At 52.6% G+C, this 15,606-nt stretch overlaps 6 protein-coding genes across 6 annotated transcripts; 1 reads left to right on the top strand and 5 right to left on the bottom strand.

Moving 5' to 3' along the window:
- Positions 1-55: 55 nt before the first annotated feature.
- TRV_07551 (uncharacterized protein) lies at positions 56-703 on the top strand (the record flags this gene model as incomplete). The annotated part of the gene is made up of 1 exon (XM_003018405.1): positions 56-703. The coding sequence occupies one exon, from the start codon at positions 56-58 to the stop codon at positions 701-703; it is 648 nt and encodes a 215-aa protein (XP_003018451.1).
- A 626-nt stretch (positions 704-1,329) lies between these two features.
- Positions 1,330-7,528, bottom strand: TRV_07550 (ubiquitin C-terminal hydrolase, putative; the record flags this gene model as incomplete). The annotated part of the gene is made up of 6 exons (XM_003018404.1): positions 1,330-2,159; positions 2,228-4,564; positions 4,636-6,675; positions 6,833-6,934; positions 6,978-7,412; positions 7,522-7,528. The coding sequence occupies 6 exons, from the start codon at positions 7,526-7,528 to the stop codon at positions 1,330-1,332; spliced, it is 5,751 nt and encodes a 1,916-aa protein (XP_003018450.1).
- A 417-nt stretch (positions 7,529-7,945) lies between these two features.
- TRV_07549 (uncharacterized protein) lies at positions 7,946-10,153 on the bottom strand (the record flags this gene model as incomplete). Its single annotated transcript, XM_003018403.1, has 6 exons — positions 7,946-8,041; positions 8,106-8,219; positions 8,280-9,314; positions 9,377-9,643; positions 9,710-9,990; positions 10,060-10,153. 6 exons carry the CDS (start codon positions 10,151-10,153, stop codon positions 7,946-7,948), a joined length of 1,887 nt encoding a protein of 628 aa, XP_003018449.1.
- A 490-nt stretch (positions 10,154-10,643) lies between these two features.
- On the bottom strand, positions 10,644-11,285 carry TRV_07548 (uncharacterized protein; the record flags this gene model as incomplete). The annotated part of the gene is made up of 1 exon (XM_003018402.1): positions 10,644-11,285. The coding sequence occupies one exon, from the start codon at positions 11,283-11,285 to the stop codon at positions 10,644-10,646; it is 642 nt and encodes a 213-aa protein (XP_003018448.1).
- Positions 11,286-11,793: 508 nt separating this feature from the next.
- Positions 11,794-12,093, bottom strand: TRV_07547 (uncharacterized protein; the record flags this gene model as incomplete). Its single annotated transcript, XM_003018401.1, has 1 exon — positions 11,794-12,093. The coding sequence occupies one exon, from the start codon at positions 12,091-12,093 to the stop codon at positions 11,794-11,796; it is 300 nt and encodes a 99-aa protein (XP_003018447.1).
- Positions 12,094-12,250: 157 nt separating this feature from the next.
- TRV_07546 (HEAT repeat protein) lies at positions 12,251-15,420 on the bottom strand (the record flags this gene model as incomplete). The annotated part of the gene is made up of 6 exons (XM_003018400.1): positions 12,251-12,393; positions 12,482-13,192; positions 13,274-13,945; positions 14,002-14,588; positions 14,784-15,091; positions 15,148-15,420. 6 exons carry the CDS (start codon positions 15,418-15,420, stop codon positions 12,251-12,253), a joined length of 2,694 nt encoding a protein of 897 aa, XP_003018446.1.
- Between the last annotated feature and the right edge of the window lie 186 nt (positions 15,421-15,606).

Below are 15,606 nucleotides of genomic sequence, written 5' to 3'. Positions count from 1 at the left end.
GAGAGAGAGAGAGAGGCTGTTACTATGTACTGCTGTCTGCTATGCTGCCTCTTCTATGATGGCCCGTCCTGCCTCCTCCGTCTACTCGCGCGACTTGCAGCATCTTCGACTGCCTTCCTTTCTCACCAACACTTCTACTGCTAACAACACTGCTAATAACACTTCTAATAACACCGGTAATAATAACAGTAATAATGACTCGACAGTGACCTCCATCTCGGGCCTGCTCAGGAACGCCGAAGACCAGCCACACTCAGACACCAGGCAGACAGTAACCATCGCCAACAAGAACAAGGAGAAGAAGGAGAACAAGAAGAACAATAAAAAGAATAAAACGGTAGACCTGCTCAACGCCCTGATAGCCGTCCTGACGCTGGCCCTGCTCGTCCTGCTCGTCCTCAGCTGCGTCGTGGCTCTCGGTGGATTCAACCATCACTCGCCCTCTTCTTCTTCTACAGACACACAAACAGCTTCGTCAGGCATCAGGATCTCGCCTGGCGTGCCGGATGAGCCGTCGTCGACAGACACTACGCCGGTACCCACGTCACTGCCAACACCTACTACTACAGCTACAGCTACAGCTACAACATCCACCGGACAGGAGAGAGAGAAGCTCTCGGCCCTGATTCCCTTTCTCACCTTTGCTGCCGGCAAGACGATGACTCCCGATGGCCCAGACGCCGCTCAGACAGCAGGCTCATAGATACAACTGCTGTGTTTTGTTTTGCGTACCCCATGGGGTTCGTGTTGGGCTGGGACTATCAATGGGGACCGAAGGATGGGCTGGGCAGGGCAGGGCATGGGGATGGGGATGGGGCTGGGGACAAGGCTGGCTGGTAACGACTCCTAGTAACTACTCCCTGCATGTGGATTAGGATTAATTAATTATTGGGATCAGAATTTTTATCCGGTTTGCCCCTTACATGGAACTGGTGACTGGTCGAGTGGAAAAAGAAAAGAGTGGAAGAAAAAAGTGAAAAGTGAAAAGTTTGATGGGCGTCGGGTCGCACAGGGCTGAGCCGGCCACTTGTATTACTTTTGATATACTGACTTTTTGATATTTTTGACTTGATGATGATGTATTACTTGATCTGTATTTGGATTGGGGTTGGGTCAGGGGGTGGCACCGAGGCTGGTCAGTCGATGAGGTCAGACTTATACCTAGGTTACTTTATTTAGAGATCATACTTTAGAGACCATACTTTAGATGCCCGAGTCGAGTGAAGTAAAAATCTAACATTAACGCCTATGTATGATGCTGGACTGACTCTGTAGACTGGCTTGCTTTTTACGTTTTATCCTTCTTCTTTTTTTTCTTTGTAATAACTTCTACTCCTCGTCAACTCGCACCTCTACCACAGCTGGGCAGTCGTCAAAGTCATTCGGCATGGCAGGGCTGCTGCCGTGACCAAGACCGTGACCAAGACCATGTCCATGACCATGTGCGTGTTCCTCGTCTAGGACACTGGAGAATACCATGCCCGTCTCGTCGGCGTCGGCATCCCCCTCCGCGTCCAGCTCAAACGACCGGTCCAGCTCGCTCAGGTCACCTTCCCCCCTCTCCGCCTGCGTGCTAGCCACATCGTCCCCCTCGCCATCGTCCGCATAGCTGGACCCCGGCGGAGGGAAGACACGCGGTATCTCGTCCTCGCCGTAGCCGTGGTTGGCCAGTCGGTCGTACGACCAGCTCGGCTGCTGTGCGTACATCGCGCTCCCGGCGTGGAACCGCACACTACTGAACCCTTCGTCCCCTTCCTCCTCTTCGTCTTCATCATCAGGCCCGGCTTCACCCACTTCTCCACTGCCTTCAACGTCCACCTCCTCCTCTTCATCTATTGGCAAACCACCATCTCCCGACTGGCGAGTTGCTGCGGCTCCGTGTAAAGCGCCCGACGACCCATTGCGGGAGAGCCCACCGAGGCGCTTGCCTTCCCCCGATCCACTGCCGCCGCCACCACTGCCGCCGCCGGTTCCACTGGTTCCGTTGCCTGAGCCGCTCTCGCTGCCGGAGTCGTCGCTGGCCCGGTCGTGCGCTTGCTCCGTCAGCCGCGCCAAAAAGGAGCCGCCCAGCGGGACGTCCGAGCGCCGGCGGTAAAAGAGCAAATAAGCGGCGCTTGTCACGACGCTGCTCGGATCGCGCTTCATGGTCACGTGGGAGTCTATTAACCGTCAGCATCAAAAAGTACATCCAGCAGATACAAAAGTAGCAAAGCAGATAAAGACTCACCGTTGAATTCGTACCACAGGCCGTCGACAAAGTTCCGGGCATAGGCAGTGTAGTGGCCGCCGCCCAGGCCGCCGTAGTGGTTGTCCACCGCAATCAGGTCGTACACCATGCTCTCCCCTTCCTCCACCATCTGCACCCGTCCGCTCATGTCCAGCTCCAGCGGGAAGTCCACCACTGCGTCAATCTTGTCGCGGAAGATCCGGTTGGCGCTGAACCGCTTCAGATGCATCACCAGAATGTCCGGCGCCTTCCACAGCTCAAACTTCTTGCTCGCCCGCCGGTGCTCCTTGCACCGCGGACAGTACCACGCATCGTTCTCCGACAGGATCTCCTCCCGCCCAAATTCGTCCAGGCACTCGTCCAGCGTGATCCCGCGCCTCTTCTTGCGCGACCGCAGCTGCCGCTTGCTCGTCACCTCCGGGTCGACCACATCCGACACGTTCGTCCACGTCGGTCGTCCGCGCAGCCCACCATCCCCTCCTTCATCGTTGTCGCCGTACAGCTCGTCCTCGTCGCCAAATACCCCGTCGTACGTCTCCTCGTTCCAGTCGAGCACAATCACGTCGCCCGGCTTGACGTACGGTAGCCGTCGCTGCACTGGCTTCTTGGCCGCCTTTTGCTTGCTGCTGCTGCTGCGTGCCTTGCCGGACCGCAGCAGGCTCGTTGCACCTGCCATCCGGTCAGAGTCCGTCTCAGATCCGCTATCGTCCTTGGTCTCCGCAGAGCTCGAGTTGGTCGACATCTCGTCGTCTGCTGCAACCGCTGCCCGTGTCCGCATCACGTTCACGGGTTGTGCAGGCCCGCTTAGCTCGTCGTCGCTGCTGGCCACGCTCTCCACGTCTGCCCGTCGTCCAAACACCATCTTACTTGCTCCACCGCCACCGCCGTTGTTGCTGCTGCTGCCGCTGCTACTGCTGCTCTTCCCGTCGGGCACGCGGGACAGCATCAAGGGGTACTCGCGGGCCTCGTTGATGATCGAGAAGCCAGTCGGCTCGCTGTCGTTCGTGGCAATGTACCGCACATCAAACAAATTGCGGAGCATCGGCGGGATGAAGCTTCCGGGCCTTAGAACGGGTGCAAGCTCTTCATCATCTGCTCCTTTGTTGTCACTGTTGTCGTTGTCGTTGTAATTGTTGTTGCATCTTGCTGCAGTAGCCTCGTCGTGATCGGCATCTCGCATCGACACATCCACCAGCCCATCTTCTCCCTCCACGGAACTGGCCTTGATCGTCTGCCCGTATGCCTGCGTGTCGTCTTCGTTCATCACAACAGTGTCAGAGTCTTCCCCGGCCTGCTGCTGCGCCCTCGTCACGCCCAGCCCATCATCTTCTCGCAGGATGTCACGCGTCGTCAGGTTGGCCACCCGTGCGAGGATCTGTCGCAGCACCGCATCGTAGTCATACGCTTCCTCACGTGAAATCACAACGTACATCGGAACGCCAAATAATCCCCGCTGCAGCTGGCCGTACCCGCGCCGCACCCGGCCGCGATTGTAAATTGGTACCAGCATCCGGTCTGCCTTGGGCGAGTTGAACCCGACTGCAGGCTCCTCGGACGAGAAGCGGAAGCGCCGTGGCTTCTCCGGGTTGTAGCTTGTCGGCACACTCTCAAGTTCGTACATGGCAATAGTGTCCCCTTCGCTGATCTGGTGGTCAGCTATGCTCTGGCTGTGGTCAAACAGCTTGTAGAACTTGTGCTTGTAGATCTCGGCCATCACCAGCCTGTCAGCGTTCACGTTCATCTTCTTTGCAATGAACTGCTTTACCGCCTTGATGCCCGAGTTCTTGTCAATGTCCACGTCGATGTTCACCGGTGGTTTGTGCAGCGGGAAGAACATGATCTTGTGGCTCCAGCTGTTCTCAATCGGAATCTGCAGCGTCAGGTTGTTGAACGGGTCGAAGATGATGCTGACCTTGTCGCACTCTGGACACACCACAGTGGACTTGTACATCCCCGAAAACAGATCAGTAATCACACTGTCGTTCCTGGCCTTGTAGATCTCCCAACAGCGGTCCGCAAAGCGCTGGAGCGCCACTTTATCATGGACCATCTCGTCGGTGGAATCGGGCTTCTCAATGTATGGCTTCTTTTGGATACGGTTCAAATCCTCCTGCAGCCCGTCCAGGAGGAAAAGCAGGAATTCCTGGGAGTCCTGCTGTCCATAGCCAGAGAACGAAGGGCCGTATCTGCCAATGGTAACCTTGAAGTTCCGGGGAGCAAACGAAGCCGAGCCCTGTACATCAAATATCTGATGCAGCAGATTTGCATACGCCTTGGCAACATCCCCGTTGTGAGACAAGGGGTTGTTCGGGTTCAGGTCCTTCTTATACTCGCCCACTACATCTAGTTAGCAGGGAACATTGCAGGGGGTTTTCTTTTGTTATCTTTTTTATGTTAAGTAAACCTACTCAAAAAGTAATGAGACAGCTCCTCGACACTGCGGACACACTGAAGCGCCGAGTTCATGTAGCATGTATTGCCCAGGTTGCTTAGTCCGGTCACTCCTCGAGCTTTGCCGTCCTTGCGCCGTCGTCCTCGGGTGACGATTGAAGGAGCAGGCGATGTCCGTCCGCTGCCCGAGGAGCTTTTGTTCTTCAGCCTGTTTTGGACATTGGCTTTTGTGCCAGCTCCGACGGTCAGGTTGGTGCTCGACTTGGTTGTTTCGGACAGCCATTCTCCGCCTGCTGGACCGCCAACTTGCTCCTCCAGGACGATAACGTTGTCGCTTCCTAGACCGATAACATGAATAGACGCTCTGCCGTTGTACTTTGTATTTGCAGTATGGTCTTGGACATCCACAAGCTCTCGCTGGGATCCCTCGGTCAGACCTACGAACGCTTCCAGGCCCAGGGAGATGGAGGTGGGAATCTTTGTCGAGACGGTAGTTCCCGGTGCTGGGGACGCACTTCTTGACGCAGCCGGAGTTACGTTGGCGGAACTACCGAGTCCTTCTAGGATTCTCCAGACCCGAGTCTTGGTTGACATGTTGATGGATGCCAGGGTCTTTGCGGTCTTGAGCCATTGCTGGAAAGGGGTATGTCTGCTGGCCAAGAATCTGACGGGAGGTTTGGACTTCTCTGCCTCGGAGGGGTTTGGAGACAGTTTCAAGATGGAGAAAATGGGAGGATTGAGCTCGTACTGGATGTGCTCCATGTCTCCCTCGGTGTTGGTGTTGTGTGCGTATCGAACGATGGCGGGGGACTGGTTCGATAGACCGTACCATTTCATCACCAGGTTCCAGGCTTCCTCTGGCAAGATCTCGTAGTCCTCGCCCATCTGCAGGCCCGGACGCATGGGGACGAATGGCTCGCCCGCTTCATCGTTGAAGATGGTGTCCGGATCAGTAACGAGGACAAGGTCTGAGTTGTCAACGGGTCCGATTTCCCCCTCGGCAGCCAACTTGTCCGCTTTATCCGGCCGTGGATGGGTAGAGCTTCTGGAGAGAACCCTCTTCAGCCAGGTAGCAGAAACAATGTAGCCCTTTTGCTTGTCGGTGGGGCTCTGCTGCATCAACTGCATGACCTGGGCGACTTGCTCGTCGATAGAGGGGTTATCGTCGTGGGAAGCATGGGTTTGCCCGCTGCTGGATGACGGGGTGTAGATGGTTGGATCAGTTCCAGAGCTGCTGGTTTCGGAAGCGTGCTTTCGGCTTCCCTTGGATGGCTCGGACTCAGTCTCCTTTCCAACCATGTCAACGGAGGCATCACGCTGGTGCCGATTCAGACGCTCGGTCTGCTTCTTGCTTCCTGCTGCCTTGTTGCTGCTCTTTTCGGCCTCTTCCTGAGAACCTAACGAAGGGGAATCAGTCTGCATCACGGTATCGTGTTCGTCACAGCCCATCTCGGCAGCCGGCCTCTTGATGGCCGGTGGAGCAGTGTGAGAGTTGCCGTTGTCTAGAGAACCACCAACACCGCTGCTGTTGCTGTCTACCATGGAAACATCCTCCTTCGGGGGATCACTGGCGGCAGCGGCGGACTGGCCGGCCGCTCGGTTGTTGTTATTAGACGATGACATGGGCCAACAGGTGGTGTCTTGGGTCGACTCGCCGTCCGTAACGGTCGGAGAGCTCGTTGCCGTGGTCGATCTCCAGTCTTCGGTGGACGACTGTTCGTTTGCGCTTCCGTGCGAGGAGTCTACCTGCAGGGACCGGGCGGGCGACAGTCTCGGCGAGGAGGGCGAGGACGGCTCGGTGAAGAAGCCACGCTGCGGCAGTGCAGACAGGGCAGACGTAGACGAAGACTGGCCGTACCGTTTTCCTATCTTTGGTTTCCGGGGAGGGGAGGTTTTGAGGAAGTATAAGCCCTTGTTGCCTCCAGCTTTGCGAAGCTCTGCGGCAACCTTGCGTCGCTTTGATGAAGGCGTGGTGAAGGTGAGCTGCCCACTAACCAGTGGCAGCTCTGGAATCGGTGAAGTATTTTTTTGTTTCTTTTCTTCTTTCCCTTGTGTGTCTGGGTTTCACATCCGAGTGCAGACCGAGCAGCGCCTTTTGCCTGGCGGGTGGTCACCTAGCAGTTACATAACGCATATATCAGCGGATGCAGGGGGCGAAAAGAGAGGCCCGTCTCCGGCAGAGAGGGCAGCTGGAGGGCTGGGGAGCGTCCTTACAGTCTTGAGCGTCGGGTCTGAGATGGCAGACGGCCCTGCTGAGCGAGCGAATGCCCTCTGCTTCTCGATGCTCGAGGTCTCTGGCGGGTGTGGCGACGGTGCCTGTAGTTAACTGTACTATAACTACAGCGGCTCGTCGGCGGACGCTGGAACAGGCCGCAACCAGCAGGACAGGCGCGAAAAAGGAGAAAAGACAGGCGGGGCGGGGGACACGGCGGCGGGCTCGACGCAGCGCTCTCTCGCTCTCTCGCGTCCTTCAGGCTGAGGTTTCGCTTCTCTTCGTCTTCGTCGGCTTCGATGTTTTCTGGTGCTTTTTTCGACCTCGAAGTCGCTGGAGTTTGCGTTTTTTCGCGCCTGGTCACGTGGTGTAGTTTATTCAGACGAAGACGACGAGATGAGAGAAGATGAAGAGATGAAGAGATGAAGAGGCGAAGAGACGAAGATGAAGAGGAAGATAGGTCGATATCAAGATGGAGTAGAAGAGTAGAAGACGTAGAGAACGGGGTGGATGGAGGAGAGATGGTTGCAGAGACCTGCCAGCAGTAGGGACTCTGGCCTGTGGAGTGCGGTATCCTGGTATCTATAGACAGACATCGAGTATCGGCTTGATAGAGGCCGTGTTGTAAGCCGTTAGTTCAGATAGAGACGGTTATGCTCCGTAGACGCAGGATAATCATCAATAGGCGGACTGGACATGGACTATTTGGTGTGTTGGTGCTGCCTCTTATACATGAATAGACAGCGTGATAAATGAATAGCAGTACTCCTGGAGCTCGCCATAGTGGAGGATTAGTTAAATGTTGCTATCTATCTCCCATATACGGATACAAAGAATATGTCTTCGTGACTGGGATGGCGTTGGTTATAAGTGTGGCCGCTCCCGGGCAAGGACGATATTGAGTGACCCCCTATTCTAGTATTGGCTTGAAAGTTGAAGCTGTCAGGAGGTTCGACCACTAGGAGCAGCATAGACACAAAACTTTGATGGGAATAAGTATACAGTAACCGATGTTCAATGTCCTATCATTATTATAGCCCTGTCCTCTCCGTACGCTAAAGATGAAGGATAACATGCATGCATGGCTTTGTTCTGTGTCTGCTAACTTAAACGCGCTACCGGACAGCAATCTTGTCGACTTCGTCCCGAGCCTCTGTCCATGTCTCGAGACTCTTGCGTGCCCAGTCAAGATGGCACCGTGCATAGGCAACCTGCAGGGGGTCAGCATCACCCAAAAAAAGAGGACATATAAAATAATGGCTGCCCAGTACATACCATGTAGCTGCGGAGATCGTCTTCCTTCTCCTTTTGAAAGCGTTTGAGATCACGCAGGACACCACTGCTGGCGTCCTTGACGTCTTGCTCGGATACCTTTAGAGCTTGCTCGAGCTAGACAAAGTGTGAGAAACAAAGGAACCTGGCCGAGGGTGTTGATCTCTTTAAACGTACCTGTGTTAGACTTTCCTTTGTCTTGCCGATTTGATCTCGACGTGTCCGCTCGGGATCAACGTCTGCAAAGCCATGGATGGCATGGCTGATACGTCCGAATATCTTGTTGGTCACAAAGTTGCCACTCGAGGACTTGCGGTGGCCGCTGGGTGTTGAGTCTACGGGCCGGTGGGGGAGACCCTGTGAGGCTGACGGTCTATGAACTGGCTCACCGTGAGTCGGCGGGAAGTCGGAGTCAATAGAAGCAGTGTCCTCTGCATTGGCTGGGGGAGACTCTGGTGCTGGCTCGGGGTTGCTGCCCGACGAGGCCTCCGAGAGTGACCGGCCCGGTCGTGTCTTGGGAGACGAACCACTGCTGCTCTTGTTTAGGTATTCCTCGATACGCTGTGCTTCTATCTCACTTCGCTCAAGGGAGTCAAGTAGCGCGCTCTTCTTGTTCAGCTCGTCTCGTGTCATCTCCTGCTGAATCCGCTTCAAGATCCGGTACCGAAGGACGCCTCTAACAACACCTGCAAACTGGGCACTCTCCCGCATCGGCTCTGAGAAAGTAGCCCCCAGGGTGGAAGAAAGCTCCTCCGTCTCAATGTACGAGTTGTCTGCGGCTTGGCCGACTCTCTCGATGGCTGCAGCAACCGTTGGCGACTGCTCTGAAAGGGCAAATCCGTTGTATCTGGCACCAAGTTCCATGAGGTCTGATGAGAGAGCAGTCAGATGTGTAAGCGTCCGTCTGTTCACTTTCTCAACGCTTCCCTGCAGCAGCAGTTCTAGCTCCCTGGTGGAAGCTTCGAAGTTTACAAAGTATGGATCTAGCTCATGTTCGCTGAGTGTCTTGGAGGTCGGCGGGAATCTATTCATGAATGATGGGGCCCCGGCCGAGGAGGCGGGAATATCTGAGGCTGTGGGCTTCAGTTTTGCTGAAGACGACGGGACAGGAAGCCAGTTATGAGCTGGTGTCGGATTAGCCGGATCTAGCGGAGGAGCTTTGAGGTTGTTCTTAGGAACTGAAGCAGCCGGGTGTGAGTTCAGTACCTCACCCTATAGGACAAGTCGTCAGCACAATCAATAACCAGAAGCACATGTACCAGCTAGATACCCACCCAGCTAGCATTGGGGTCCAGGAACCTCCACCAGACGCCATCTTCGCGGATTTCATTCATTCTCCGGCATCGGTTCAGAAACACCGCCAGCATCCGTTTCCGTAGTTCAATAATCGCCGTATCTTCCTTGGCCTTGGTAGGTTTGGCTGCATAATCTGCCATGGTGTGCTTCTCTGGGATGGGGGGGATGATAAGAGTAGGATGAAGGTTGACCAGCGCCGTGCGAAGGGAGCTGAACTCGGAATATCGGCGTCTCACCTCGAGGTCCTAACCCGGCTATTAGCTGGAAATGTATATACTGTAAACGATATATATCAAATGTCAGGTGCGCACCCCGGTTCTGATGGTATATACTATAAAACTGCCGCCGGTCTCGCTGTTTTTCCCAGCATCAGTAATGAGAATAGGCAATTCCGGATTCTCATATAGAATCTGCTCTATCCTGCTATCGTATATCCCCTTCTTGCGCTGGTATGGCTGCTGTTGGCCACCGTACTCGTTCTGGTCCTCATCGTCGTCTAGATCGGGTGTGTCTGTCCGTGTCACAAAGTCCGGCGGGTCTCGGGTAGAAGACCTTGACGAGGCCGGGGATGCTGGACGCTCTTGATACGCAGCTATTGCAAGAGCCAAAGGCCGTCAGTAAGCTTGCTTCCGTACAGTTGCTAAGGCGAGGTCTGTCTTACGAGGAGCCATTGCGGCGGGGTGAAAGGACCCTCCAAGGGGGTCCTCGTTGCGGTCCAGAGCTCCGTACGGATTGTTGTCTTCATCGTTCCACATCTTGAAGGCCGTCGCCGGTATTTATGTGGCCGTTGTATCGAAGACTGGCGGGCCGGAAGGCGCAGTACAGGCAGCCGCGAATATAAGCAGCTGGTAGTTAGTTAACTAGCTGGCTAACTGAGGCGGGAGTCGTGCGGACTGTCGCAGCACGGGATATCCAATGCGGCGCTGCTTGTGAAATGCCGGCGAAACGCTTGGATAATATAGGCTGATGGCCGTGGGACGGTAGTCATGGCATCCAGCCGGTCGTTAAAGCAATGCACGTCTGGCAGCAACAGGGTGGAAGTTGACGCTCTTGGCGCGCGGCTCCCCACGACACCCGCCCATGACATCACCAGCAGGCATAGACGCGGGAGGCGAAAAGGGGTTGGAGGGGGGAGGAGGAGGAATACAGCGACCAGCAAACATGTGGACAAGAGATACAGTGTCTAGCAGTCTATCTGAGTCTATGGATAAGGATACGTTGTCTAGATGCCCGTCACGGACTCCTTTATGGTGTTTCTGGCGCTTGCTTTGGCCTCGCGGCAGCGTTCGAGCGGCCCCTGAGAGCTGCTCTGGCAGAAGACGAATACCCCGAAGCCGCTCTACGACGGGCCTCGCGTCTTCTCTCTCTTCTTCTCTTTAGCCGCAGGTTGGCTCTGTCGAGTGATGTGTTTGCCGTCCTGTCCTCCACCAACTGGTCTGCCTCATCGTTCGCTCTGTCCGGCGTGTCCTGGTTCTCAGCCGGCTGTTGCTCCCTGGTCGTCCTTTTAGGCGTTTCCACCGCCCCCTTCATGAGAAACTTATCCTCCCCTGTCTCTTCTTCCGTTTGCTTGGGTTTGACACGCTTTGTCTTCCGTTTCTTCCGTGGTGGAGATGTGCTGTCTGGCCCGGAGCGCTTCCTCGAATGGCGGCGTCTTCCTCGACTCCTTGACTTTAATGCCCGTCTCTCCTTTCGTTTCCTTTCGCGACGGCGTTGCCAGAGAATAGTACCCAGGCCGAAGAAGAAGAGGAAGAGCAGCAGGGAAGCCGCGAGGACTCCTCCTTGCTGCGCTGATGTCCACGAATTCCAGTCTGTGGAAGATTCTCGCGGTGCCAAAGATAGCACTGGTGGTGTCTTGTTTCGATATTGCCTTAGAAGAACTGCCGGCATATTGGCTGGTTTGTGTTCTCACGGTGATTCCTTTGCTAGAGTCGATTTGGTGTTAGCACCCTTGAGCTATCCAAGGCAAAATATGAGACAGATCTTTTACCGAGGAGTGGTGTTCAGCAAAGCGATGCATAGAAGACGAGTGTAGACGTAATATTAGACAGTGCTATGGAGCATATAAGGAGTGAATGGTACTTGATTGTGTGTATCAACTCATATAAGAGAACAAACAAGTCGTTTTGTGGGTTCCAGACAATCGAGCTGCCCGTAGAGTAGACGCTCCAAAGGAGTTTCATCAAGTCCGCCAATGTTTGTTGTTTGGACAGAAACGGGTATCTTCCTTCAAATCCCTTTGAACATCAAAACGCACCAAAGAAAGCACAATGTTTGTATGTTTATCTCCACGTCCCCCTGAAAATACGGCCTCTCCAACTGGTCAAACTGAACTTCAATAGCCAACCGGGCCCTATCCCAACTTCTAATACCGATAGCTGTAATGCATGGCCTCCTTTTAACATGCTACATGTGCTGGCTGAGGCTGTTGAATAGGCTGAGGAGCACGATATTGAACCGGCTGGTGACGGCAGCTTCGATGTGCGGCCATCATGGCACTGAGCTCAGCAAGCTGCTCAGCCTGCTGGATCTCCTGCGCAACCCGAGCGGCTTCTTCTTCTCGGGTTTCCTGCTGCATCCTTGACAGAAGAATTCCATGTCTGATGGCCTCCAGGATGCGTCTGCCAATTTTCCATAGTATGAGAATCATCACAGGAGTCATCAGAAGAAGGACAACTATCACATAGTTTTCCGTCATTTTAAAAGATCTTGTCTGCTTCATATTAAGGGGTCAGTTTAGCTTTGGCTTATGGTTAGATTGAAGGAGACCTACCGGTTGGTAGAAGACGTAAAACCTCTGCTTCTTAGGAACGCTCTGGAGAATTCTTGTCTGTCCTTGCGGTTAGTCGTCGATGCTAAGGATAGGGTGTACGGTTTACCTCACCGGAGGTGGATAGTCGATAGATCAGGCCCTTGTGGTGGATGAATATCAAAGGATAGGAGTCAGAGAAAAATGAGAATGAATATTCTATCAGGATATTCATGTTGTTGACGCCGCCTGTATACCTATAACGTAGCATCGCCGCGGCAACACAGTGGTTGCGCATGTTTCTATGATGAAGTTGTCCTGAACTCTACCAACAAACCCTCTAGAAGGGAGCTCCAAGCTGGATTCAACTCTGAGGTGTATGTGCAGGTATAAAGAGCCTGGAGCTTGTGGGTCAGTTCTATAGTGTTGACATCTATAGAAACTGATCTATGTGTGAGTAGAAGGACCTTTGCTCCATAAAGAATGCGAATACCAATCACAAAGACGTCTGTATTTGATGTCCAGCCCAGCAGAGAGTCCTTGGATTTGTCTGCTGCTAGTTGGATTAGAGAATCCAGTCCATCCATCACCCATGTGCTGAAATGCCCATATAGAGAGCAGTTTATGGCGCCCTTTTCAAGTTGGATAAGATGCTGGCCCCATAACTTGATCTCCCTAACTTCATCAATATAAAGATTTTGTTTCTCCTCCGCGAACAACGCTGTTGATTCATTGATAGCCTTGTTTAGCGTCTCAGCCACAGGGACAAACAGTCGTCGCTGACTAGGCGCTCCAAGGAAACGTTGAAGAGCACCTTCAAATACTCCGCTGGACCCCGGGTATTGGCGGGTTAACAAGTCTGCGATGGCAGAGGCAGACGCAGCAGGAAGCCTGAAAACCATCAAATCATCCGCGAGAGCTTTGGAAGCTACAAGAGTGGCTGCCTCTCGGATCTCAACATCATCATCATTGAGCATGTCGTACAGCACAAACATGACATCAATGAGTATCGGTGTTACGGGAAATTGTATCTTTGCAGCCCTTAGGCCTATAACCAAGGAGTTTAAAGAAGTTACAGCCGCAAATCTCGTTGTAAACACCTAATTAGTGGTTAGAGTAAAGTTCATACTTAACAACATGTAAATTGCACTCACTGTCTCATCTCGCATCGAAACTGATAACTGCTGGACAAGCTTATTGAAACGTTCTATAAAGGTAGAGTCGGAGCTTAGAATGCTGGGGCTTTGCCTAATATGTAATGAAAGTAGACATCCTTGAAGCCGGATGGTGGCATCGGTCATTTTGCGGCCCCATAGAGGTTCACCGGGGCTCTCTGAAATGGGGAGCGTAGACGACCATGATACCAGGAAGTCGAGTTCCCTGAAGGCTGCATGGCTTTCTTCTGCACTTTCCTGAATTGCTTCAAGCTCGTCCGAAAGGCTCGATATAGCAATTAACCTAGTATCCTTCGAAAGGCCGTCTGTGATTATGCGGAAATACAGCTTTAGCCGGTCACTACGAGAGCTCAAGTGACCGAGTGAAACCATGGAAAACCGCCCTAGTATGGATGCAGCAATATCAGCATCAACGAGTGAGACAGTTTGGATGAACTGAGCCAAATCGTCAACTGGCGATTTAAGCAAGGCCCCAGTCATTAAATAGCTAAAGGCGATACTCTCTAGAAGGAGAGATGACGATCGTTCCATCGGAGAACCAGGCTTTGGGTTATATATGATATTTTGATAGTGTTTATCCAGATGTAAGATAGTTGATATGGCATCGAAATGGTCGACAATAGTATCTAGAGTTACACGTCAGCCAGGAACAAAGGCAGAAGAAGTATACAATGCATTTTACCTTCAGTTCCTTTTGTCATTCCACTTTGTAAGAGGTCGTTGATAATCTCAACGAGTTCCCTCAGGGTAAAAGGTGAGGATACATGACGTCCTAAATTGGTAAACATTGGTTCAGTGGTGGAGACGACGGCAGGGAGTAATGCTAAAAGATATTTAGTGCTATGAATATCAAATAGTGTTATGGATCGCTTACATTGATAGTATGCTACAGGCGCAGCACATATGCGTCGAAGCAGATATTTGATGCATAAAGCTATTCCGTGTAGCTGGTTCTGGCCCTGTATCGATGTCTTAGATAACTTCAATATGACCGAAAGTATATCGTCTCTGTCAACGAGAGTGGCATATGTCCTTGCAGCATGATCACGAATCCCCCATACAGGGCTGTCGAACTGCCATGAAACCGATTCTAGAATGCGCTCATCTTCACTTGTAGCAGGAGAGGGGAACTTGTTTCCGATAAGTTCCAAGGCAGGGAATACTCTTTCAGTGGTAATCGATAGCTGCTCTGATAAAGTATTATCAGAGGAACCCTTTGCCGCCCCTTTTTCAAGAAGACCGGTAAGAAGTGGTATCAGGCCAGGGAATCTGTGAAAAGGGATGAGTTGCTTCGGTTCAGAGCCATTAGGGACACCAAATCCCAAGTTAACTCCATTCGTTCGTCGACACATTCGTTGAACCAACGATCGAAATAACATTAAACCACAGTTCCGAATAGCCCATCTAAAATTGATTAATACCTAGCCCATTGATGACAGTGGGGCCTAAGGGGAAGGGGCCTACATTTCAGAACCGAGACATTCAGCAGAGATACTCAGTGCCGGCATCAAGTACTCTTCTGTCACTGTGGCTAGATTCGTTGCAGTGAATATATCTTTTAAGCAATTCATGGCGTGGACCTGTGGAAGCTTTACATCCACCTGTTCCGAGACGGAAGTTGGCGGAATTTTGGCGATGTCCTGGAGCTTTTCCATGATTTCATGGAAGAATGGCCGCTTTGCAGATGATGCTACGCCCAGAGCCAACGCAGGGAGCCCTGCAGACCGACGGGTAAGTTTTGCCGATTGACCATAGATAGTGCTCAATATTTCCTATCAGATACGTTAATACGTTGTATATGGCGACATTACCAGCGTATCTCCCCTACCTTAAACCAAGTTTGAGGAAGTTCGGCAACGGCATTGTCCTTCGAAACACTACATCTCTGGCAACAAGAGACAAATGTTTGCGAGACTGCGCTGAATGCACCCCGATGGCGTAGTTCTGCTAGCTGGGAAAATGTAAGGCTGCCAACCCTTGCAAACTCATCATAGTTCAGACCCTCCTGAGTCCCCAAAGGAGCAAATGAGGTATTTGATAGGATAGCATTCAAGAGTAAGCTAATGGCAGTTAGTATGTCGTCCATAGACGAATATTTCATACATGCAAATCATACCTAGATTCACGGAGAGCACGCCAACAACAAGATAGAATGTCTTTAGGTCCTAATAGATCAACGGAAGAATTTCCATGCTCCCTTTCGGGAGAATCGACACAAAGTACTGCCTGAACATCCGACCACATTGTTTCACAGAGAAGGAGAGTCCGGTTCAGTACATGCCTCCAA

This window comes from Trichophyton verrucosum (assembly GCF_000151505.1).
Source record: "Trichophyton verrucosum HKI 0517 chromosome Unknown contig01025_1.f1.exp, whole genome shotgun sequence".
NCBI lineage: Eukaryota > Fungi > Ascomycota > Eurotiomycetes > Onygenales > Arthrodermataceae > Trichophyton > Trichophyton verrucosum.
Note: the sequence above shows the minus strand (reverse complement) of the source record. Positions and strands in the feature narration are given on the sequence as shown.